Source organism: Salarias fasciatus, unplaced genomic scaffold, assembly GCF_902148845.1.
Source record: "Salarias fasciatus unplaced genomic scaffold, fSalaFa1.1, whole genome shotgun sequence".
NCBI classification, from domain to species: domain Eukaryota; kingdom Metazoa; phylum Chordata; class Actinopteri; order Blenniiformes; family Blenniidae; genus Salarias; species Salarias fasciatus.
The window spans coordinates 464,528-488,811 of NW_021941385.1; the positions used below are offsets into that span (position 1 = coordinate 464,528).

Genomic DNA, 24,284 nt, shown 5'->3' on the forward strand with positions numbered 1-24,284 from the left:
TTTGTTTTGAGACCTGAAACGAAAGAACGAAATGTTGAAATCCCAAAAACAGAATTCGGCCGTAATTTGCTTGTGTTGGTTTCATTTTTGCTTTGAATTGAGAAAGAAAAAAAAACGTTTTTTCGTTTTTGGTTGAAAATGAAAAAAGGAAAATTGAGCCGTTTTTTCCTTTTTCGTTTGTTGGTTTGGTCAGAAAAACAGATTATACTTTTGGCCCCCTGACCATTGTTGACAAGTATGGGGTACAGCCAATATAACCCCCCCCCCTCCAAAAAAAAAAAAAAAAAAAAACATCATTTACTACACACCTGGTGACTACAATAGCATGAATACAGGATACATAGACCACTATGTATATATATATATATATATATATATATATATATATATATATATATATATATATATATATACACACACATATATATATATATATACATACATATACATATATATATATATATGTATATGTATGTAATATATATATGTGTGTATATATATTTATATATACACACACACATATATATACATACATATACATATATATATATATGTATATGTATGTATATATATATATATATATATATATATATATATATATATATATATATATATATATAAAACTCTGATTTTTTTCATGTGTATTGAAATAAAAACATGTATCTTTAAAAACATGGAACGAAACATACAACATACTCTGTAAAGGGTCATTATTATTGAGTATTTATTTATGTTTATGGCTCGTGGTGGTGAAATAACAGTTTTAGAAAAACCTTTTAAGAGTTGTAATTGTTAGCTGCTAATTTCATTTTAGCCGCAGTGAAGTTGCTTCGTTACCCTGGTGACAGAAGGTCCTCTTTGGGTGATATGCCTGATTGTAAGAACATGTGGATATGTGTCTGTGAGGACCTTTGCACGGCTCGGACGCAGGCTTGTGATTTCAGCCACAGCGGCTGTGAGCTCCCGTCATAAGAAGATTCAGTCCTTGTGTCTGTCGTCGGAGCTGTGGCGGAGGGAATCCGGATGGCTGGCAGCAGGCTGGAGAAGCTGGGGACGGTCTTCAGTCGGTAAGCCTGCTGTCTTCCTCACGTTCGCTGCTCGGTGGCGGAGCTAACAGGCAGCTGGCGTCACTCTTCGCGCAGTTGCCAGCATTTCCGTTCCATTTCATGTTTGTTTATCTTAACTTTCCATTTTTGCTATATCACGTAACACACCACCGAGGCGCATATTATCGTCTTTTTCGGCCATGTTCAAACAGCGAGCTTCGAGTTTAAGCGAGCTTTTTTCTGCGTCGAATTTTTGTTCTGTCAATACTCCATCTGACGTGCTTCTTCACACACCGGACGAACACCGACGAGCCGTTACATTCCAGTAGATTAGTCTAAGTATTGATATATGAGTAAATGAAACAGGAGTTCCTTCATTGAGAAACATTATCGTGACGTCATATTCGTGCGACAGACATAAGGTGGTTTTCGTTCACCGTCTTCTCTCCCTCAAAGGTCACAATGTGGAAACACATATCTGTAAACAGACTCAATTGTGTGTGTGTGTGTGTGTGTGTGTGTGTGTGTGTGTGCATGCACGCGCACTGTCTTGATCAATAACACTCTTCAGTTCATTTCGTAATATTGTGTTTGTTTCTTTGTTGTGATCGCCAGTGTTCGGGATTTGATGCAGTCAGGAGTCATGAAGCCTGAAGCAAAGCCAGTCTGGTATGACGTCTACCAGGCCTCTCCCCCAAAGATGCAGCCGCTCTACGTAAAGCCTTGTTCCCACCGTCTGCGGACAAAGAAGGAGACTGTGTCGGAAATTTTCTACAGTGAAGATGAAATCAGGGCGTAAGTTTGAAGTTTGTGAATCATGTGACTCGTTGCAATTGTTTTTAATGTTAGGCTTGTTAAGTTTGTTTTAGGTGTGTCTAGGGGCGAATCCCAATTCTCCGCTTAATCCTCAATCTTACTCCTCATTCCTCAAAATGCGCGCTCCCGTGAAGTTAAGTGCTGTCCCATTCCTAAACAAGTTGAGGAAAGGAGCGAGACTAAGGAGCGTTATCTCCCTTAATTTTGAGATTCTACCAGACCTGCCTTGGAGTTAAGGATAACCCAGAATGCTTGTTAAATAGTTCGTTATAGTCGTTATTTTATTAATAAAAAATGGTGTATATTACTTTGGGAGTAGTTGTATTAACTTTCTATCACAGATAATATTTACAAAGGCTGTTAGAAAGAAATCAAGAAAATTCATTTGAATGCATTTATTAACAAGGTCACACAGCAACATGTTCAACATTTCTAATGCAGGGCGCAGTACTGACAGTTATAAAGGACGTTGTTATGGATCATTGACCGAAATTATCACTGCCCCCCCCCCCCCCCCCCCCCCCCCCCCCCCACTGCTACCGCACTAAATTCTGCAGCGCCTTGACAACAGAGAGGGGAAAAAACAGCGGTCCACGCGTGTGCGCTCTCTCTCTCCTTCGGACGGTCCAAAGAAGCGTCGCGCGAGCCGCGAGCACCCTCCCGACGGTCCAAAAACTCCCCGCCGCGCGCTCCCCCCTGGCCAAACTTTTTTCCTGCAGGAAACGCTGCACTTCTTTCGGCTTTCTTCTACCCTCTTGCGCAGTGCTGCCCCCTGTGGTCCAAGGACGTAACTGTCTTTAAGGGTTGTCCCATTTCCAAGTGACTTTACATTCCTTAACAATCCGTGTATCATTCGTTCAATTGATATTCAATTTAGAATCAAAAAACAAAATATTGAAAAATGAGTCGTTTTTCCTTTTTCCGTTTGTAAAATGAAAACAAATAAATGAAAATTGGTTCATTTTTCAATATCCCGTTTGTTAAGACAGATCAAATAAAGGAAAGTTGAAATACGGCAACAGAGCAGACTTTAATGTGATTTTTCAATTTCTTCGATCTCCGTGACCCGGAAGTTCTATCGTCTGTGTTTTGGTTTTTGTCGGCGGGAAGGTGGGCGGGTCACGGGACCCTGTGGGTCAGTTTAAGGCCAGCACACACTACTATACACTACTACAGAAGGATCAGGCCGAATTTTGCCCCGATCTTCTCCTCCCGACCGAAGCCGACAAGGTCCGACTGTCGGGAGTAAGATAATGATCTCGGGTCTGATCTTCGTGTCGTGTTCGGGGGGTTCAGAGAGATGTTTTCCGGTCGGAGCCTCTCGGGAGGCGTCAGAAGGGGAGATCGTAGATAATGAACATGTTTAATATTTCTGATCGCAAATCCTGTGGAGTGTGGAGCTCTGAGAGGCGCTGATCAGCTCCGAGTAGAGCTGTCCACTCCCTCGAAATAAAGCTCCCTGATTGGCTGGTGCTGCTGCTTAAAAAAATCCCCTCTCAGCTGCCAGAGATGGAGACATATGTGAAATATATTCACTATATGACAGTGAAAGAGAAAAGTCAGAACTCCTAAACTCAGCAGTGAAGAAAGTGAGAGGTTAATCCTCAATACCTGGATCGCTCCTGGATAAACTGGATTTCCTCCATTCAGACCCAAACTCCGATCTGCTCATTCATCTGCATCGCCAGTCCTGCAATAATCCCGATGTTTGAATTCATGTCCACTATTAACCATCATGGAAAAAAAAAAAAAAAAACAACTTTCCCTGCCTTCAGAGAGACGAGCGAAGCATAATGAAATTTACCTAATCGCTTAAGAGCAGTAGCAGACTCTGACAAAGCTACTTTTTTAAATCACCAAATATCTTAAATCATTCTTTTTGTCCCCAGATTGGATAGTTTACACCAGAATAAAATCTCGTTGAGCTTTGATTAGGTAAATTTCATTATGCGTCGCTCGTCTCTCTGAAGGCACGGAGTCAGGATATTAAAGTTGTTGTTGTTTTTTTTTTCATTTATTTTTTTCCTCATTCTTCCGTGATGGTTAATGTAGGACTTGCGATGCAGATCGGAGTTTGGGTCTGAATGGAGGAAATCCAGTTTATCCAGGAGCGATCCAGGTATTGAGGATTAACCTCTCACTTTCTTCACTGCTGAGTTTAGGAGTTCTGACTTTTCTCTTTCTTTCTTTCTTTCTTTCTCTCCTCGGAGCTGATCAGCGCCTCTCAGAGCTCCACACTCCACAGGATTTGCGATCAGAAATATTAAACATGTTCATTATCTACGATCTCCCCTTCCGACGCCTCCCGAGAGGCTCCGACCGGAAAACATCCCTCTGAACCCCCCGAACACTACACGAAGATCAGACCCGAACTCATTAGCATACTCCCGGACCTTGTCTTCGGTAGGGAGGAGAAAATTGGGGCAAAATTCGGCCCGATCCTTCTGTAGTGTGTGCTGGACTACAGGGTCCCGTGACCCGCCCACGTTTCCCGCCGGCAAAAACCAAAACACAGACGATAGAACTTCCGGGTCACGGAGATCGAAGAAATTGAAAAATCACATTAACACACTGACTGCCGTTGCCGTATATTTACGTCAGCAGCCAATAGCTACGCTCCCCGCCGAAGACGCATATTTACGTCATGGTCGTTTTTTGCGGGGGGTGGTGGATCAAAGTCCGGTCCATCTCGGGTGTGAATTTCAGACCTCTAGGCAATGTATTTCTCTCCCACAAGGGGGCAACAGTTGCACTGTTCTCCAAAAAAGCAACCGCAGATCGGCCCATGTGAAGAAGACGGAGAGCGGCGATGATGGCGGAACGAGCAGAGAAGAGACACAAGCAGCTTACGCTGGCACAGTATTGGACTGGCAGCGTAACTGCAAAACTTTGTGACGAGCTAACTGAGGGCGACATCGGCGATTGTCCTGGACAGGCACCGGTCGGCGTTGTCGCTGCACCACTGCACGACCCACAGAGCAGGCTTGATGGGCGGATTGGGGGGCACCAGCTGGTGCCCATCGCGGCCACAAGCAGAAAGGAACGACCAGCAAGGAGGTGCAGGGTCTGTGCCCGACGGGGCTACAGGAGTGAAACATGACTCGTATGCAAATCCTGCTTAGTCCCGCTGCACGCTGGGCATACCACTCCAAAAAGACATATTGACCATGCACACACACACACACACACACACACACACCTGCAAATAGTTCAAACACATGAACACATTTGTAAACAGATTGTTGAGTGCGTTATGTTTTAAATCTGATTAAATGTAGTTTTGTCATCACCTGTCATCATGACCTTGATCACCGTTCTGCTTGAATTTGCTTCTCTGCAGAAAAAGCTCGTTTTCTCAATTTTTTGGTCAAAATCAAGTGTTTTTGCTGAAAACACCCTCTCTTCTATGGCCGATATCTCAAGAACTGAATAAGCTAGAAACAAACTTTCTTTTTCTGATGAAAGAAGAGACTCTAACGTTTCTTTTGCTGGGTTCAATGTTCATGTCGTCCTAAAACTCAATACTCTGTGGGTCCTGCAAGTGAGTGAAAATTACGAAAAAATTCTGGCACTGGACTGGACACATTTTTGCACATCATCTGGCAGTGAATGAGTTAAAGTCTGCTCTGTGGCCGTATTTCAACTTTCCTTTATTTGATCTGTCTTAACAAACGGGATATTGAAAAACAAACCAATTTTCATTTATTTGTTTTCATTTTAAAAACGAAAAAAGGAAAAACGACTCATTTTTCAATATTTTGTTTTTTGATTCTAAATTGAATATCAATTGAACGAATGATACACGGATTCTTAACACTTGTTTTTAGGAGGCACTTAATTTGAGATTGAGGATCAAGGTTGAGGAGTGAGGATTAAGCAGAGAAGTGGGATTGGGCCGAGGACTCATATTCTGAGGCTCTGCTTCTGTGCATGTGTTTTATAAAAGTTACTCTGATCTTGTGAATTAAATGTGATATAGTGTATAGAAATGTACATGTAACAGCTTTACTGGACAGCTCCACATTTCTGATTAATATGTAATGTTGTGATATGATCACACAACCCAGTTTGCTTAAAGGTGCATTAAGGAGTTTTTCAACTTCAAAAATACTTATTTTCCACCATAAATATGTTACAAATATTCAGTGATGTGTGCAGTGAGCCCTGACATATTCATTACCAGAACCTCTAACAGGCTAAACTGTCACTTGAAAGTCACAGTGCCGGTCCGGCTCCAGAGTTTTTTGGGGGAGAATTTGAGATGATGTGACGTAGTGCGTCTCCCGCTGGCCTGATATCAACAACAACTGAGCAACAACTGAGCAGTATGAGGATGGATCCAGAAAGTGAGAACAGACCGGCTTCCAGCTCTGCAGCTCCACACAGACCCAGCAGGCAGGAGAAACAGAAATGTTACTGGAGCGCTGCCAGAAGAGCCAGGAAGGAGTCCCCCCTCCTGTGCACGTACATGGACACAAGCCACAGGCACGAGTGTTTCACTGAGCTGCAGTTACGCCGAAGGCCTGCAGGGGCCGCTGTTTCACATGAAACATGCAAACTCCTTAAAGCACCTTTAAAGAAGAAACACTTGTTTAATACCAGTTAAAGTTGTAGTTTGCAGAGAGGCAGGGATAGGACCGGGCCATACGGCAAAAAAAATGATCACTATTTTTTTTCATATCATTCAATCTCGATTATAATCACGATATGCTATATTGTTTTTAAACCAGTTTTAAAGCATCTGAACTGAAAACTGGAAGTATAGAATAGTTTAACATTGTATTAACAAACCAAGCAAATAGCAACGCAAATTAAATAATGTAAACATAGAAAAATAGAACAATCTCACTTAACAGTGCAGTAAATGGGGAAAAAAAATCTAGCACCAAGATCATAAAATCTTGCGATGCAGCGTTTTTACAGTAAAAGAGGAGAACTGAACGATCGCTAGTTAAAGTGTGACAGTTTACAGCCCTGAGGACTTTTGTTGCTATAAAATATTAATAAAACTAAAGAAACCCTCTGGGGATAATGAAGGTGCTTTAGAATGTAAACATTATTTTAAGTTATGATGCTCAATATGCTGCTGCCATCATTACTGCTTGCATCAAATGTACAAAATTTAAATAGCAATCTAGATTGGACAGATTAGACTTAAAGGACCTGCATCCTGCTTTTTTAGCTTGCCCAAACCCTATTATTGGCACTAACATGGTAATAGTTTATTTTTGGCGCTAAGGAAAAGTCATTTTGTGTTAAATAAAGGATTTTCGGAGGTTAATTCTGAAACCCGGAAGAGAAAACGCTCCGTTTCACTGAACATCCCGCCTCTCCCCCTGTGGACTTTGACTGACAGCTGCTTCAACCAATCAGAGCTTCGTTAGCATCTCTAAGGGTTAGCTTTAGCTCTTTAGCTCTAATTTCTCTACACGCAAAGACACGCGAAAACATCTTTTCCTGTTAGAAACTCACCAAGCGCAGACCCTCCAGACCCTTCAGACCCTCCAGACCCTTCAGACCCTCCAGACCCTTCAGACCCTCCAGACCCTCCAGACCCTCCAGACCCTCTAGACCCTTCAGACCCTTCAGACCTCTCAGACCCTCCAGACCCTTCAGACTCTTCAGACCCTTCAGACCCTCCAGACCCTCTAGACCCTTCAGACCCTCCAGACCCTCCAGACCCTCCAGACCCTCCAGACCCTTCAGACCCTTCAGACCCTTCAGACCCTTCAGACCTCTCAGACCCTCCAGACCCTTCAGACTCTTCAGACCCTTCAGACCCTCCAGACCCTCTAGACCCTTCAGACCCTCCAGACCCTCCAGACCCTTCAGACCCTCCAGACCCTTCAGACCCTCCAGACCCTCTAGACCCTCCAGACCCTCCAGACCCTCCAGACCCTCCAGACCCTCCAGACCCTCCAGACCCTTCAGACCCTTCAGACCCTCCAGACTCTTCAGACCCTCCAGACCCTCCAGACCCTCCAGACCCTCCAGACCCTTCAGACCCTTCAGACCCTCCAAACCCTCCAGACCCTTCAGACCCTCCAGACCCTCCAGACCCTCCAGACCCTCCAGACCCTCCAGACTCTTCAGACCCTCCAGACCCTCCAGACCCTTCAGACCCTCCAGACCCTCCAGACCCTTCAGACCCTCCAGACCCTTCAGACCCTCCAGACCCTTCAGACCCTTCAGACCCTCCAGACCCTCCAGACCCTTCAGACCCTCCAGACTCTTCAGACCCTTCAGACCCTTCAGACCCTCCAGACCCTCCAGACCCTCCAGACCCTTCAGACCCTCCAGACCCTCCAGACCCTTCAGACCCTCCAGACCCTCCAGACCCTTCAGACCCTTCAGACCCTCCAGACCCTCCAGACCCTCCAGACCCTCCAGACCCTTCAGACCCTCCAGACCCTCCAGACCCTCCAGACCCTCCAGACCCTCCAGACCCTCCAGACCCTCCAGACCCTTCAGACCCTCCAGACCCTTCAGACCCTCCAGACCCTCCAGACCCTCCAGACCCTTCAGACCCTTCAGACCCTCCAGACTCTTCAGACCCTCCAGACCCTTCAGACCCTCCAGACCCTCCAGACCCTCCAGACCCTTCAGACCCTTCAGACCCTCCAGACCCTCCAGACCCTCCAGACCCTTCAGACCCTCCAGACCCTCCAGACCCTCCAGACCCTCCAGACCCTTCAGACCCTCCAGACTCTTCAGACCCTCCAGACCCTCCAGACCCTTCAGACCCTCCAGACCCTCCAGACCCTTCAGACCCTCCAGACCCTCCAGACCCTCCAGACCCTTCAGACCCTCCAGACCCTCCAGACCCTTCAGACCCTCCAGACCCTCCAGACCCTTCAGACCCTCCAGACTCTTCAGACCCTTCAGACCCTCCAGACCCTTCAGACCCTTCAGACCCTCCAGACCCTTCAGACCCTCCAGACCCTCCAGACCCTTCAGACCCTCCAGACCCTTCAGACCCTTCAGACCCTCCAGACCCTTCAGACCCTCCAGACCCTTCAGACCCTCCAGACCCTTCAGACCCTTCAGACCCTCCAGACCCTTCAGACCCTCCAGACCCTTCAGACCCTTCAGACCCTCCAGACCCTCCAGACCCTCCAGACCCTCCAGACCCTTCAGACCCTCCAGACCCTTCAGACCCTCCAGACCCTCCAGACCCTCCAGACCCTCCAGACTCTTCAGACCCTCCAGACCCTCCAGACCCTCCAGACCCTTCAGATTCTTGCTCCTGCTTGATTGTTGCTTTCAGACGATGGTTAAAGTTTATCTCTGTAATCGAAGTTACAAAAAGCAGCAACGCTGATTGCCGAGGGCCTGGGGGGGGGGGGGGGGGGGGGGGGGGGTTAAAGAAAAGAACTGAACCATTGTTAGTTAAACTTCATCACCAGTAGTTCCTGGACTCAAAACACCAGATTCCTTGCGGATCGGTGATCTAGCAGCAGTGAGCTAGCAGCGGTGAGCTAGCAGCGGTGTGCTAGCAGCGGTGAGCTAGCAGCGGTGCGTTAGCAGCGGTGAGCTAGCAGCGGTGCGTTAGCAGCGGTGAGCTAGCAGCGGTGTGCTAGCAGCGGTGAGCTAGCAGTGGTGAGCTAGCAGCGGTGAGCTAGAAGCTAGCAGCAGTGAGCTAGCAGCGGTGAGCTAGCAGCAGTGAGCTAGCAGCGGTGAGCTAGAAGCTAGCAGCAGTGAGCTAGCAGCGGTGAGCTAGCAGCGGTGAGCTAGCAGCGGTGAGCTAGCAGCAGTGAGCTAGCAGCGGTGAGCTAGCAGCGGTGAGCTAGCAGCAGTGAGCTAGCAGCGGTGAGCTAGCAGCAGTGAGCTAGCAGCAGTGAGCTAGCAGCGGTGAGCTTGCAGCGGTGAGCTAGCAGCGGTGAGCTAGCAGCGGTGAGCTAGCAGCGGTGAGCTAGCAGCGGTGAGCTAGCAGCAGTGAGCTAGCAGCGGTGAGCTAGCAGCAGTGAGCTAGCAGCAGTGAGCTAGCAGCAGTGAGCTAGCAGCGGTGAGCTAGCAGCGGTGAGCTAGCAGCAGTGAGCTAGCAGCGGTGAGCTAGCAGCGGAGCGGGTGGAGCAGCCTTTCCTGTCAGCAGCAGCCTCATCTTCAGAGCATAACTCCGAGGCAGGGCTGACTTCCTCTGCTTCGCTGCCCTCGCTCCACTCAGCTCATCTCTGGTAACTTGTCAGACAGCTTACACTCAGAGGTTGAGCAGGAAAAAGTGGACTGTGATTGGCTGTGGTCACGCACATTTCTGCCATGTCTGATCGAGTAAATGTGTTCACAGCTGATCACCGTGATCGACTGGAAATTAATCGTGATCTCTAATCACGATCATATAATGGCCCAGGCCTCGGCAGGGATGGATAACCTTTTCAACATGAAGGACCACTTATGGTTTTTGTAGCAGAGTCCCATATTTCCCAGCAGCATACAGTACAATGTCAGGTGTTGCATGTGGCTCAGTTGGAACAGGGGTGTCTCTCAGGTGGGCAGTTGCAGGTTCAGTCCTGCAGTAGCTGCCCACACGGTGAAGGGTCTGAGCGTCACACTGAGCTGCTGTTACTCAGTGAATAGACTGAGCTCCTTGCACGGCAGCGGCCTGTGTGAATGTGGTCAATATTGCAAATCGCTTTGGGGGTTTGGGTTGGGAATTTCATGCATTGATTAATTTATTGTCAGAAAAAAAACACTTTCTATATATTCCTTTGTTCCGAATCCCAACATACCAGTACTCCACACAACGTAAACATTTGTGAGTCGGCACCGTCTTTCCTGCCTCCAGCAAATTCATTTCTGTTGGGGAAGTTTGTTGTTACACAAAACACTGACTTTATACTGATTTATTGCAAACAGCAGATCTGTAGTCTGAGTTTGGAGTCAGAGAAATGTCTTTTAAAGTGCTGTGTTGTGATCTGAATAGTTCAAATAACCAGTCGTTTTAGCTTTTGAATCAAGTATTTTTGTCATAAACCACTTTTCATATATTTAAAGGGAATCAGGAGCAGTTTTAATTTTTTCGGAAATGTTTTATTTAGTCTTAGGCCTGATTCCCACGTACGCGGTCACGCGGGGAGTGTGACAGGACTGATCTGTCTGCATGACGTTCTGACTTTTCCCCACAGACACCGTGCAAACCGGACAGATCCGCCGCACGGCCGCGAGTGTGTGAATCAGGCCTCAGTGTAAGACTAAACACAACATTTTACTTTTGTCTTAGTCTTCTGAAATTCTTTTAGTCTTATCTGTTCAAGTTGACCAAATATAAAAACATTTTAGTCTTAGTCTAGTGTTAATCTTGTAGCCTTAGTCTTTTGGGATTAGTTTTGCTCTTCTAGTCTTAAGTCTGAGTGTGTTTAGTCTTTGAAGAAAGTAATATGAAATAAATCACAAATTCACAATAAAGACAATACAGATGGATTTATAGTTACAATACAAAACATTTGTTTTATTTTTCAGTGTCAAACAACAAGAAATAACAACAAGACCTTGAACTCACTAAAATGAGTAATGATGAGCAGGGCTCGACTTTACAAATGGCCCGGCAGCGCCGTTAAAGCCGTCCGGGCCAGTGGATTGACAACGGGCCAGTGAAAAATAACGCCTTGAAATAAATCATTTCACATTAATTCCCAACGGTACTGTGACATAAACGTGGCGTTACGTGATTCCAATCAAAGACGAAGTTTGTTCCTTCGGTGCGCAGCGGCTGTGTCACAGCAGGGCGCTCCGTGGACGCGCCGCCGCTCGCTCGCCGCGCGTTCAGTCAGCGCTGCATCACAGGAGGAGGAGAAGAGCAGAAGACGACGATGCAAGTTCCACCTTATAACCATAAAAAAAAAAAAAGTTTGTTCAACCCCCAGGTCCCGGCCAGGGCCGGGCAAAAAAGCCCAAGAAAAAAAAAAGAGATCATTTTTCCGGAACTTTGTGGCGGGCTGAAAAGCTCCTTAAAATCCTTTCCGGTGAGCTCGGAGTGTCGTTGACCCGATGTGGACGATCACCCGGCGAGCGGAGGAGGGGCGCACCGGAGGAGCTCTGGGAGTTTTTCCAGGATGGCGGGGACGGTGGCGCCGGGAAAACACCGTGTGATGGCGTTAAAGAAGCGAATATTCTGCTTGATGCTGGCGCCGGTGATGAGTGATGTCGGGGGGAAGAGAGGCCGAGGCGGGGGCGGGGCTACGTGGGTGACCTGGGCCGGGGAGCGCTCTGCCGGCGCAGCGTTCCCGGTAGGGATGCACATTTTATATGTTTTATGACCGTTAACCGACGCCCTTTAACCGGTTAATGACCGTTAACCGATAAGATTTAAGGCCCGTCCTGCTTCACATGTCTGCAGGGTGTGTGTTGCGTATTGGTCTGCGCGGACCGATCTGCGGACGTCGCGCAGCAGCCAGAACTTGTGACCGCGTTACGCGCAGGTGGCGCCGGTATACGCATCGCCAGAGCGCCACAGAAAACAGAACATGACGGTGAAAGTGACGCATCTCGTGGACGGAGACAGCAGCCGGTCTGGAGGAGGAGAAGGTCTGCCGAGGGAGTCGCTCCGGCGCCGCCCCGCCATTCAGAAAAAAGAAAAAGAAAGGCTAAATAAACTTTAATACTTAATGATAATGTACTGACAATATATGTGCTTAATTTTCCCTAAATAATCTGTAATAAAGGAGCAGAGAAACAGTCTGTAGAGCCGGAAAAGCTTCTGGAGGATGTGTGGAACAGCGCGCCTGAACGCACAGCGTGGAGCGCCGGAGCGCCGAGGCTCCAAAGCCACGCGAAGCAGGACGAGCTTTAAACTCCCTGCTGAGCGGCTCCATGCTGCCGCTCCGACATCCCGACGCACCGCCGTTTAGACACATCACCATTCCGGAATACTGCTATTCCGACACGCAGACGTCCCTCCATTCCGACACGGAAATGTGGCTCCGAGTGAGAGGCGGACTCGGCGCTGTCCGGTGCTGAACTGCAGATTTACAATGACAGCAAATTCTCATCTAAAATGTAAAAAAAACTACAAGATTTAGACATAGCTAACAGCACTGTAGGCTTCAATCACCTCCTGTTGCCTTTTAAATGATGTGGAGAGTGAGCACGTTGGTGATTTTTTTTGTGTGTGTTCTGATTAATTTCCTAAATAAAGTTTTAGCTTCTGAAATCTGATTTTTAAACAGTTCTGATGAAGCTTAATGTTCATCTGGATGCTGCGGCTTCACTCTGAACCATTTCACTGTGAATCTGGACGACCCGCGGCGTCTGGAGATAAAAATAATATTCAATGTAACGCCGGTTTTGTGCCACATGCGTCAATGTGCACAAAGACACACACCCTCCGACTGTACAACATGAAGGCACCTGGAATCAATCAGCGACTGAAGGAGTCGTCTGCAGCGCCGCCATTGATATCTGTAACGTAACGCCAGCTGCAGGAAGACGCTCGGCTCTGTGGAGAGCTCCTCCAGCTGGAGCTGAAAAAAACAAAAAAAACAATAGTATTAACCGGTCAAAGTTCCTGTTATTGGTTAACGGTTAAACGGATAACCACGTGCATCCCTAGCTCCCAGGTCTCCCTGGGGCGGCGGTGGCTCCCGGAGCGCCTCCGCACTGCCTCCATAATCAGCCTCCGGCGCCGCGGAGGTCGGAGTCCGGGATGATTCTGCTTCTCCGGGATGGGCGGGCCTCGCTCCAGCTCCGGGGCCCCGGCGGAGCGGCGAGGCTGGGGCCCCGCGGGATGGAGGACCGGAGCGGCGTCGGGCGGCCTGGTTTCCGGGTTGTTCAGATCCTGGCGACGGGCCGTGGGCGGGCTCCGGTGTGGAGCAGGAAGGAGCGCAGGGTGCCAGGGCGGCGGCGGCCATTAATGACAATATCATCATAGATTGGTCGATCGTCAACGTCCGAGCCTTCTCCGGCAGGTCGTCCTTCTCCCTGAGCTCATTCGACAGCCGGCGGACGTCTTCTCTCAGGTCGGCCATGATGTTGTCCGCCTCAGCGGCGGGCGGTGGGGTGGAGGTTCCGCCGCTGTGAGTCCTGGCTCTTTCTAATGTACATTTTCAATTTAATAACACATATAATGAATGTTGCGAGTCCAGCTTATGTTGGGGTAAGTGTTCAGTTAACTCAGGTGGTAGAGTGGTTGTGTTGCAGTTGGAGGGGTTGTTGGTTTATCTCCCCCTTGTCCACATGCTGAAGTGTTCTTGGGCAAGACACTGGCCCAGTTTACATGGGTGTTTTTTCAATCCCATTGAAAACAATTGTGTTAAGCGAGTGTCTTCATGTACGGCAGACAAAGCGATCCACGTGAATCCTGGTTTACCAGGGTCCTGGTGAGGCGGACTGTACAGCGTCCTGGGACATGAGGACAGAGTCTCTCAGGAACTGTCAGGTGTCCTCTCTGCAGCAGCCGTCCTCGGCGCCCAGCAGAGTTTTTATCTGCTCAAATAAAGTCCCAACATCTCCATGATACCTGCTGAAGGAGCGCTGCTCCCCGGCCGGAGCGCCGCCGCCGAGCGCCACGTCTCGCTGTGAGCTCTGCTCCGCGTGTCGATGTTTCAAATTAACTGGTGCCCGTGTTAACTGGTGACCTGAAACTTGTCGTCATTCTATGGAACGTCAGTTCTCTACTGTTACAGTACATTTATAAGTTTAGAGTCTTTTGTGGCGACAGCAGCTCAGGTGGTAGAGCGGGTCGTCTTATAGAGCAGGAAGGTTGGCGGTTCGATCCCCGCTCCCGCAGGCGTAAAACTGGCGTTGTGTCCTTGGGCAAGACACTTCACCCACCTTGCCCAGTATGAAAGTTGTGAGAGTGAATGGTTGGTGGTGGGAGGGGCCGATGGCGTCAGTCTGCCCCCCCCAGGGCAGCTGTGGCGACAGCAGCAGCTCAGCTCCAGCCAGTATGAGAGGATGAAGAATGTGAAGCGTCTCTGAGTGTCCTGAATAGCACCATATAAAACCAATGCATGATTATTATTTTGTGAGTTGTACTTGAACATCTGCTGTTATGAGCACGTGAGCCATCATTCGTTGACACGGGAACCAGTTGATCCATAACACCGGCCTCGCGGTCACTCATCCTGCTGTACAGCTCTTTGAACAAGTCACTGTTTCGCGATTTGCTTCCGTCTCGCCTCTCCGGTTTTTGTTCTCTGGATTTTTATTAAAAAGTGTTTCTCAACCACCGTCAAGTTCTTCTGCTTGTTTTTGACTGTCCTGCTTCCTGTTTCCTGTCACGTCATCACGTCGCTATGTACGAGGGAACACACGCGCGGAACAGATAATCCCCGTTTATTCGCTCCGCTGTCAGGCGGCGTTTATCTGAGACACGGAGCGGATTGTGGGTCCGTGTACACCACCTCGTACAGTCGGCTCCGGGTGAAGCGGATGCTCTGTGTTTACGTGACGCGTTTACAATCCGCTCCGCCCATGTAAACGTGCCGACTGAATCCAGAAAGATCACCTTGCATGGCCGCCATCTCCACTGGTGTATGTGAGCGTGATTGGCAGTGTGAAGTGCTTTGGGTGAAAACACCACAGCAGTGAAATCCGTTTCACAGGCCAATGTTTTAATAGGACTGGTCAGAAGAAGAAATGACACCTGGGTGATTCCAGTGGGAGACAGCTGACTGTATCGTCCTTCTTTCAGGAGATTCTACGAGCAGTATGGGACAGGTCCTCGAGTTATCGACCTTTCCAAGCCATACTTTGTTTCTACATGTCAGAGGTGCGTTTGTCCTCGTTGGGTGAGAAGCTATTATCTGTCTTTCATTTTATTGATATGATGTCATGTTGTTTTATTGTTCCCATCACAGATTTGTGGAGAAGTATGAAGAGTTAAGAAGCAAGTGTGAGCTGAAGGAGTCTCCCCTGTTTGAAGAGGCTGGGAAGGCTTTGCTTGCAGAGGGGGTTATCTTAAGAAAGAGAGGAGCTCTCCCAGTAAGATTGTCACAAAAACCTATGTACCGTGTGTGTGAGGGGGAAAATGTAAAACGTGAATTCCCTTTGTAATTTTCTACTTTTCTGTCATAGTGTGATTGACAGAGCATCAGTGGCTGAATACCACACTAGCCATTGTAGTTTATCATGTCTGTGCTGAAGATAAACGCTGAACATTTCCAGAAAGGCCGAGTGAAGTTTTAGACAGAGTCAGGAGTTGTCAAACCTGAATTCAGTCAGTCAAGCCAACAAACATATAAAGTGCTTTAATGGTTTGATACGATAGCAGCGTTGTGATCCTGTTGACAGAAATGCTTTTCTTTGCCAGGCGCCTGCCGAGTCCAGGAATCCAGTGCTGGAGCTGAAGCTTATAGACATGTTGGCAGAGCAGCAGTCGGTCCAGGAGACATGAAGGCCACGGCACATCACAGGACATGAGCGTCGCCCAAAAAGATTCTGGGATGAGCTGCTGGTCCTCACTCTGCATTACGTTGTGTTTCAAGATGTGATTGGATTTCTGCTTCTCTTGTAGACTGTGTCAGAAGTGTTAAATCCCAGTGATGAGGTTACATGAACGTGTCAGACTGCTGCAGTGGCACCATGAGCCACATTCAGTCGCATTATTCAGAGTTGGTCTTGAGTGAAAGGAGAAGTTCCTCAACTGAGTTTGTTAATGTGCAGAGAGTTGCAATAAAAAAACCTGTAACGATGAAGGTCTGGTTTATAATGCATCAGGAACACATGCATAAGTCTTATGAATGCATTTATAACATGTATAATCATGAATAAGAACTTATACCAAGGCTTATAAAGTATTATAAGTATTGACATGATGTAATATAAATGAAGTGCTTATAATGTTTTATACCTTCATCCTCAAGTTGACGAGTGTTTGAAGAATTTGAAGTCCTGGGTCACATAGCACACTATAACCATCCTTACTCCAGCCACAAGTCAAGACAAACATAGAGCGTTGCGTTTTTGGACACTCGGGTGAAGAGAGGAGCAGAGCTGTGGACCGATCTCCACCTGGTGGTGAGTTGGATTTGCTGGCGGAGGAGGAAACCGGACAGACTTGGCAGACCCAAACGTGTTGTGAGGGTCTGCTGGGAACGTCTGGTGGAACCCTCTGTCAGCAGGGTTTTCAACTCCCACCTCCGGGAGAGCTTCACTCATGTCCCGAGGGAGGCTGGGGACATTGAGTCCAGTGGACCATGTTCTCCATGTTCTCCACCTCCATTGTCGAAGCAGCTGCTCAGAGCTGTGGTCTCCAGGTCTCCGGTGCCTGTCGTGGCGCCAACCCCCGAACCCGGTGGTGGACACCGGAAGTAAGGGCTGCCGTCAAGCTGAAGAAGGAGTCCTCTCGAGCCCTGGTGGCTCATGGGACTCCAGAAGCAGCTGACGGGTACCGGCAGGCCAAGCGGACTGCAGCCCGAGCAGTTGTGGAGGCAAAAACTCGGGTCTGGGAGGAGTTCGGGGAGGCCATGGAGGAGGACTATCGGTCGGCCTCGAAGAAATTCTGGCAAACCGTCCGGCGCCTCAGGAGGGGAAAGCAGGTCTCCGCCAACACAGTGTAGGTGGGGAGCTGCTGACCTCAACTGGGGACATTGTTGGACGGTGGAAGGAATACTTTGAGGACCTCCTCAATCCCGTCGCCACGTCTTCCGTGGAGGAAGCAGAGGCTGAGGTCTCAGAGGTGGACTCGTCCATCACCCAAGCTGAAGTCACTGAGGTGGTTGGCAAGCTCCTCGGTGGCAAGGCACCAGGGGTGGACGAGATTCGGCCTGAGTACCTTAAGTCTCTGGATGTGCAGGGACTGTCTTGGTTGACACGTCTCTCTATTCGTCCTGGTCGTTGAACACTGGACCAGCTCTATACCCTCCATAGGGTGCTTGAGAGTTCATGGGAGTTCGCCCAACCAGTCCATGTGTGTTTTGTGGACCTGGAGAAGGCATTTGACTGCATCCCTCTCTTGACAGGCGGATCGGTGCAGCGGCTGCAGTGATGCAGTCGTAGTATCAGTCTGTTGTGTTGAAGAAGGAGCTGAGCCAAAAGGCGAAGCTCTCGATTTACCTGTGAATCTACGTTCCCACCTTCATCTATGGTCATGAACTTTGGGTCATGACCGAAAGGACAAGATCCCGGATACAAGCGGCCGAAATGAGCTTCCTTCCCAGGGTGGCTGGGCTCCCTTAGAGATAGGGTGAGGAGCTCAGTCACCAGGGAGGAGCTCGGAGTAGAGCCGCTACTCCTCCACATCGAGAGGAACCAGCTGAGGTGGGTTGGGCATCTGGTTAGGACGCCTCCTGGACGCCTCCCTGGGGGAAGACCCAGGACACGCTGGAGAGACTATGTCTCGCGGCTGGCCTGGGAACACCTTGGGATCCTCCCAGAGGAGCTGGAGGAAGTGTCTGGGGACAGGAAGTCTGGGAAGCAACAGGGAAGCAAATAGACTGAAATGCACAGACACGTGCAGGCAGCCAGAGTGTGAAAACCAAGCATGTTGATGTTGATGATGAGAACGGGGATGAAGAAGAAATCGACAGTGATTCCTACTGGAAGTGAGAAATGTATGATGTCACCTACCACAAAACATGGATTACAGTGATCTAAAACTATGCATGTTCCCTAATTTTTTGGTATTCCTTGTGTAAAGGGTTGAGTTCGTATAATACTTGTATACTCTAAAGTTCGTATACTCTAAAAAATTTTTTTTAAAAAAAGTCAATTAAATGCTATTGTTCATGTTCCTTTCTCAATAACAGCATTGAAATAATCAATTTTCTGGAAAACTATTCACAATTAATTTATGTATTAAAATACAGATAATGTTGGCATTTTCGCACAAATATTACTAATGACAGAACATTTGTTATTTTTTTCCTCCTAATTATGTCAATAATCCACAACAACATTTCAAACAAATATGTTTAGTAGGAAAAGTAGGCTCATAAGTGTGAAACATAATGTTGTTTAAGATTCACATTTCATGACAAATTTTCAATGCAATCTAACACAGCCTCCCGGAAGAGTAAGAAGCCATGGGTGGGCTTGTTTGAAAGCTAGAAAGCCACAGATTCCAACAATGAAAACTAAGTGAAAAATAAGTGTCTATCATCTTTGGTTTTTAATGTATATAGAAAATGAGAAAATCAACTTTTTTTGGTTTTGAAAAATTTTGAACAATATTTACAGGGATTTTGTACAGCTTCCAGAGGGTGTAGAAGGCTGCAGGATATCTTGTTGTAAAGCTGTAACCCTGTAGTTTCAGAAATAGAAGTAAGTTTCTAACGCTTTCCGTTCCAGAGATGCTGCAAAAAATGTCAGGTGGAAGCTGGGTCCATGAACTTGCTCGGCCGAGCTGACTTTCTTCGGTTTAAGTGATGATAGCTCCTAAAAACTACCGTGGATTGAAGGCTATCACACATTTTCCAACACTAGAGATGTGCACCTTCATGAAAATCACGATGAAAATTAATCCCTCAAAATGGTACCGATTTGCCCTCCGCCTCATGTACTGAGATTATTCCATCATACTTGCTGGGACTGTCACTGTGTTTTGATATTTGGACATTAAATGGGTAATTTAGGACAAAATCCATCTCCTCTGGCTCCACCTACAGCCTTTGATACTTTTCAAAGGGCGCTGCCCTCGCATGTCAAATTTCGTGCGGACTAAATTTCAATAGAGTGGTAGGGGAATTTATTCAAAGATATGCCTGAAGATCAGGACATATAAAGTCTACTCACCTGCAAAGCAATCCTGCAAAACAAATCTATTACTGTTACTAAGTGGGGTGTATTTTCAGTCGATGTAAACTTTGTCGCTCTACGTGACAAAGACATTCAAAAACAAATCATTTGCACTGTGCGTCAATAGACTCTGCACAACTCAGCCACTTCCTGAGCTTCAGAGGCTCCTTTGCTTCCTGCCTGTCATGACAGGACGAGCTGATTAATCCAGGTGTCCCTGACCTCTGTCACCACAGCAGTGTTGGTCAGACACGCCTGCATTAGTCAGCTCGTCCTGTCATGACAGGCAGGAAGCACAGGAGCCTCTGAAGCTCAGGAAGTGGCTGAGTTGTGCAGAGAGCCCATGAGTAATGAGGAGTCAAACAGCGGCGTCCCGGACAGCTCCCCAATAATGACCGTCAGGATCCGCACCTTGACAGCGACTGTGACATTTGGGCTCTGTAGAGCTCTGACCCTTTCTCCTCTAACTATTTTGTTCAGTAAAAACAGTCTTTGATGCTGCGTTCACCCCGGACGCGTCGTGGGCGCTGTCGAAGCTTGGGACGCCTCGAAGCTGACGCTTGTGACGCCTATTCATAAAAGATAAGATTCGGGGTTTTGTTGTTGTTGTTTTAATAAAATAAGGTGGAAATCAGTCGCGGCCGGTGGCGACGGGCGCAGGTGGCGGGAGCGTTTGTTTTGTCCGCCTACACCGCCAGCGGCGGACGGTGCGGCATTAGTTCACTTCCGCATTGGCGGAAGCGCTCGTTTCCGTACCCGCGCATTCCAGGCGGGCGGTGTTGAAGAAACCAGTTTATGAAAAATAATCGTGGCCTACCTGTTGTGTTGTTTGGAATGTGCCTTGAATGCGCGGGTGTGAAAACAAGCGCTCCCGTCAATGCGGAAGTGAACTAACACCGCACTGCCCGCAATTGGTGATGTACACGAACAAAACAAGCGCCCCCGCCACCAGTGGCCCTCGCCACCGGCCGCGACTGGTGGAAATTACCTTTTGTAATTTAAACTTTGCTTGGAGGGAATATTCAAATAAGAATTGAGCTTGGAGGGAATATTTTTCACCGGACATTTTGACCAGTGGCGTTAAAATATATCAGATCTCAGCAGATTTTACCAGTCAAAGTCCGGTAATGACCGGAAAACGGAAACCCAGGCTGGAGTGGTCATTTTACTTTTAAAGAGCTCGCAGAAACTCGATACTTGGACAATTGTTTGGGTATTTTGTGTTGAGCTTTCCGAAAAGGACTGCCAGGAAGCACACAAAGGTATGACTCATGTTTGTCTTGTTTTATTTACCACAGGTCACAAACCTGAAACACGATCAAATAAATAAACCATCAAAATGAGCTACTTGAGTGTCACCATCATTAACGCAAAGACAGCTTGCAATATCTACCTAAACAACAAAGTAGGCTGAAATCACTCAAAAGTACATTTCCCAATGGGGTCTTCTGCGCCCCCGTTTCCGGATTCCTTCTGGTGGGGGGGCGGTGGGGGGGCTGTTGTTTGGAGCGGCTGTGGTTTGGGGGGCTGCTGGCTCTGGGGGGTGCATACCTGTCTGCAGCGGTGGGGTGGGGGGGTGGGGGCGGCGGTTGTGGGTGGCGGGGGGGCCTGGATGTGGGGTTCGGTGTTCCCTTGCCTTCCGGGGGGGGTCTCCCACAGGATGTGACAGTTGGATGACGCGGGAATGTGAGTGTGTTTGGGGTAGGATGGACTGTGTGTGTGTGTGTGTGTGTGTGTGTGTGTGTGTGTGTGTGTCAGTATGAGTGGGTGGGTGTAAGTGTTGGGTTGGGGTGGGGGGAGTGGGGTGGGAGAGGACAGGGTCGGGGGGGGGGGCGGGTGTGTGATGCCCTGGATCTCGGGGGGCGTGGCTGGAGTGCTGGGGGGGGTACTGGCCCGGGGTGGGTAGCCGCCCGTGTGGGCCGGTCCTCCCGGGGGGGTCATGGCCCTCCGCCTGTGTGGGGGGTCGGCTCTTGGGCTCTTGGGCTCTTGGGCTCTCGGCTCTGCCCGCCCCGGGCCGGGGTGCCCAGGGTGCCCCCCCCCCCCCCCCCCCCCCCCCCCCCCCGGTTTGTAGCTGGCGCCTCCCCTCCCCCCTCTACACTGGGCTGGAGCCGGGACTGGGTGTTTATTTATGCAAATAAAGCGTGTTGTCATCAAACTGACAAGGAGAGGGCTGGGGTCCAGTCCCCTGCCTGTCTGAACCAGAGCGCTGGGCCAGGCAGCGGTGGTGAGTTGCTCTCCAGCAGCTCACAGCAGCTCCTCTGGGACCGATCTCGCTTGGGTCTCATGAGTTTTCGATGCGCTACGTAGGTCCTACATATCAGTGACGCCGGGCCAAACCTGGGCGGGGCGGCTCAAAAGTCATAACCTAAAATCCCAGTTTTGCCAGACTTTCTGGTCTTAAAGGACCTATATCATGCAAAATCCACTTTTTTAAGGTTTTCAGCATGCCACAAAGTTGATTTCCCTTTAAAACCACCCCCAAAATGTTATTTGCCTTCATCCACGCATGTCTGAGTAATCTGTTTGTCTGCTGCTCTCTACAGCAGCCCCTCCCTTCAGGTACAAAACAGCTCTTTTGAAACTCTTCAAACCTAAATACCGTATTGGCCCAAATATAAGACCATGTTTTTTTCCAGAAACTGCATCCTCAAAAGTGGGGTGGTGTTATAATCGCGGACTTACGGTAGATGGTCAATACGCATCCGCGCCGCTAGATGGAGCCAAAGTATCACTGAGCAGAGACCGAGTGGAGCGATGAAATGAGATCAGATGATCTGATGAAAAATGGCGGATCATCTGGAACAAAGGGGCTGAACGCTGGACAACTGAGCAAACAACAGAGGCGAAGTTATGATACCAACTTTAAACTGATGGTGATCAACGCAGCAGAGTCATCAAACTACTGCCAAGCCGCCAGGAGGTCTGGTGGAGCAGAGCCTCGCTCTGACTGGAGAGCACAGAAAAAACACTCCAGATGCTAACGCTATGAGAAAAGCTTTCCTGGTCCTGAGAGACGCTTCAGAGAGACTGATAGAAGGGAGAGAGAATACGTCTCTGAAAGACGGACAGACGGAATGTCCACCACCAGAGCCTGATTCAGCTGAAGGAGCTGGACAGTTATTTACATCATTTATGCAGTTTGGACCCCTTGAGGTTCTTATTTGTTGCTTCTTGTTTCTTATTTTGAGAAAGAGAATATATTTTTTCATTTTATATCTTGTGAAATGTTATCTCAGTTGTGAGTTTTTGAGTTTATAATAATTGTATAATAAAAAGTTGTTTTATGAGTGACCTTACTGTCTTCAGCATTTTTTTTTTTCTCCACAAAATGGTCTTTGAAAAATAGGGGTCGTGTTATAATCAGAGTCGTCTTATATTCGGGCCAATACGGTACATCACAAAAGTTGAACTCCTCCCCACCACTCGTCTCCCACCCCACCCCCCCTCAGACAACACCCCACTCTCCTCTGACCAGCAGCAGCTGATTCGCATTTTCCACTGAGGACACTCCCATCCACTAACATGGAGCTGTTAGCATCTGTCATCCACTAACATGGAGCTGTTAGCATCTGTCATCCACTAACATGGAGCTGTTAGCATCTGTCATCCACTAACATGGAGCTGTTAGCATCTCCCATCCACTAACATGTAGCTGTTAGCATCTCCCATCCACGAACATGGAGCTGTTAGCATCTCCAATCCACTAACATAGAGTTGTTAGCATCTCACATCCGCTAACATGTAGCTGTTAGCTTCTCCCATCTACTTTTGAGAGTCACTGAATGAAGGCACTGAAGCTACGTTCACACCGAACGCGATTTTGCGTCAAAAAGCGCGTCAACGCGAGAAGCTGAACGCGTGTCAATTCTGAGGTCCGACGCTGAACAACGCGGGGCCAAAAGCCGCCTCCCCACCAGACGCGACGCGTCGTGTCTGGTGGGGAGGCGGGGCTCCCTGTAAAATGAAGAAGTTTTGTCCCAGAGCTCTGGGCGAGCGTAAACGGCCATTGTAAAGGCCCGTCCATGCTTCACGTGTCCGCGTGGGTGCGCGTTGGTCCGCATGACGTAAAAATCGTTATGAATTCCTGTCCGCTAGGGTCCGCACGGACCGATCCACGGACGTCCGCGCAGCAGCCAGAAATTGAGACCACGTTGCGCATTGAGCGCAGGTCGCGGAAGTGTGCGCCTGCGCCAGAGCGCCATAGCGAACAAAACATGACGGTAAAAGTGAAAGTAGACGGAGCTCCAGCCTGATGGCTCCACTTAAAGACACCAAAAGAGTGAAAAACTGGTGGAAAGAGAGAGAGACTGTCTGGAGGGAGGAGAAGGTCTGCAGACAGAAGTGAAAAAGTAACTAATCGCTCCGGCGCCGCCCCGCGATTCAGAAACAGAAAAGAAAGGCTAAATAAACTTTAATACTTAAAGATAATGGACTGACAATGTATGTGCTTAATTTTCTCTAAATAAACCGCAATAAAGGAGCAGATAAACAGTCTGTAGAGCCGGAAAAGCTTGTCGAGGCTGCGTGGATCACCGCGCCTGCACGAGACGCACAGCTGAGCTCAAAATGTAGCATGGGAGAAAGCGCGTCCGCATCGGTGGAGCGCGGACCTTCCAAAGCGGACGCGGAAACGCGTACATGTGAAGCATGGACGAGCTTTAACACGCTCCTCCATGGTCGTAGTGCTTCTCTTCGGACCGGTTCCCGCTCCCTGGCCGACGTCACCATGGACACGCTCTATGATTGGTTTGC

General features: G+C 48.5%; 1 protein-coding gene across 1 annotated transcript; it reads left to right on the forward strand.

The window, feature by feature from the left end:
- The first annotated feature begins 922 nt into the window (after nucleotides 1-922).
- LOC115385424 (28S ribosomal protein S23, mitochondrial-like) lies at nucleotides 923-16,486 on the forward strand. The gene is made up of 5 exons (XM_030087416.1): nucleotides 923-1,067; nucleotides 1,662-1,841; nucleotides 15,490-15,567; nucleotides 15,656-15,779; nucleotides 16,108-16,486. The coding sequence occupies exons 1-5, from the start codon at nucleotides 1,024-1,026 to the stop codon at nucleotides 16,189-16,191; spliced, it is 510 nt and encodes a 169-aa protein (XP_029943276.1). The 5' UTR covers nucleotides 923-1,023; the 3' UTR covers nucleotides 16,192-16,486.
- The last annotated feature ends 7,798 nt before the right edge of the window (nucleotides 16,487-24,284 follow it).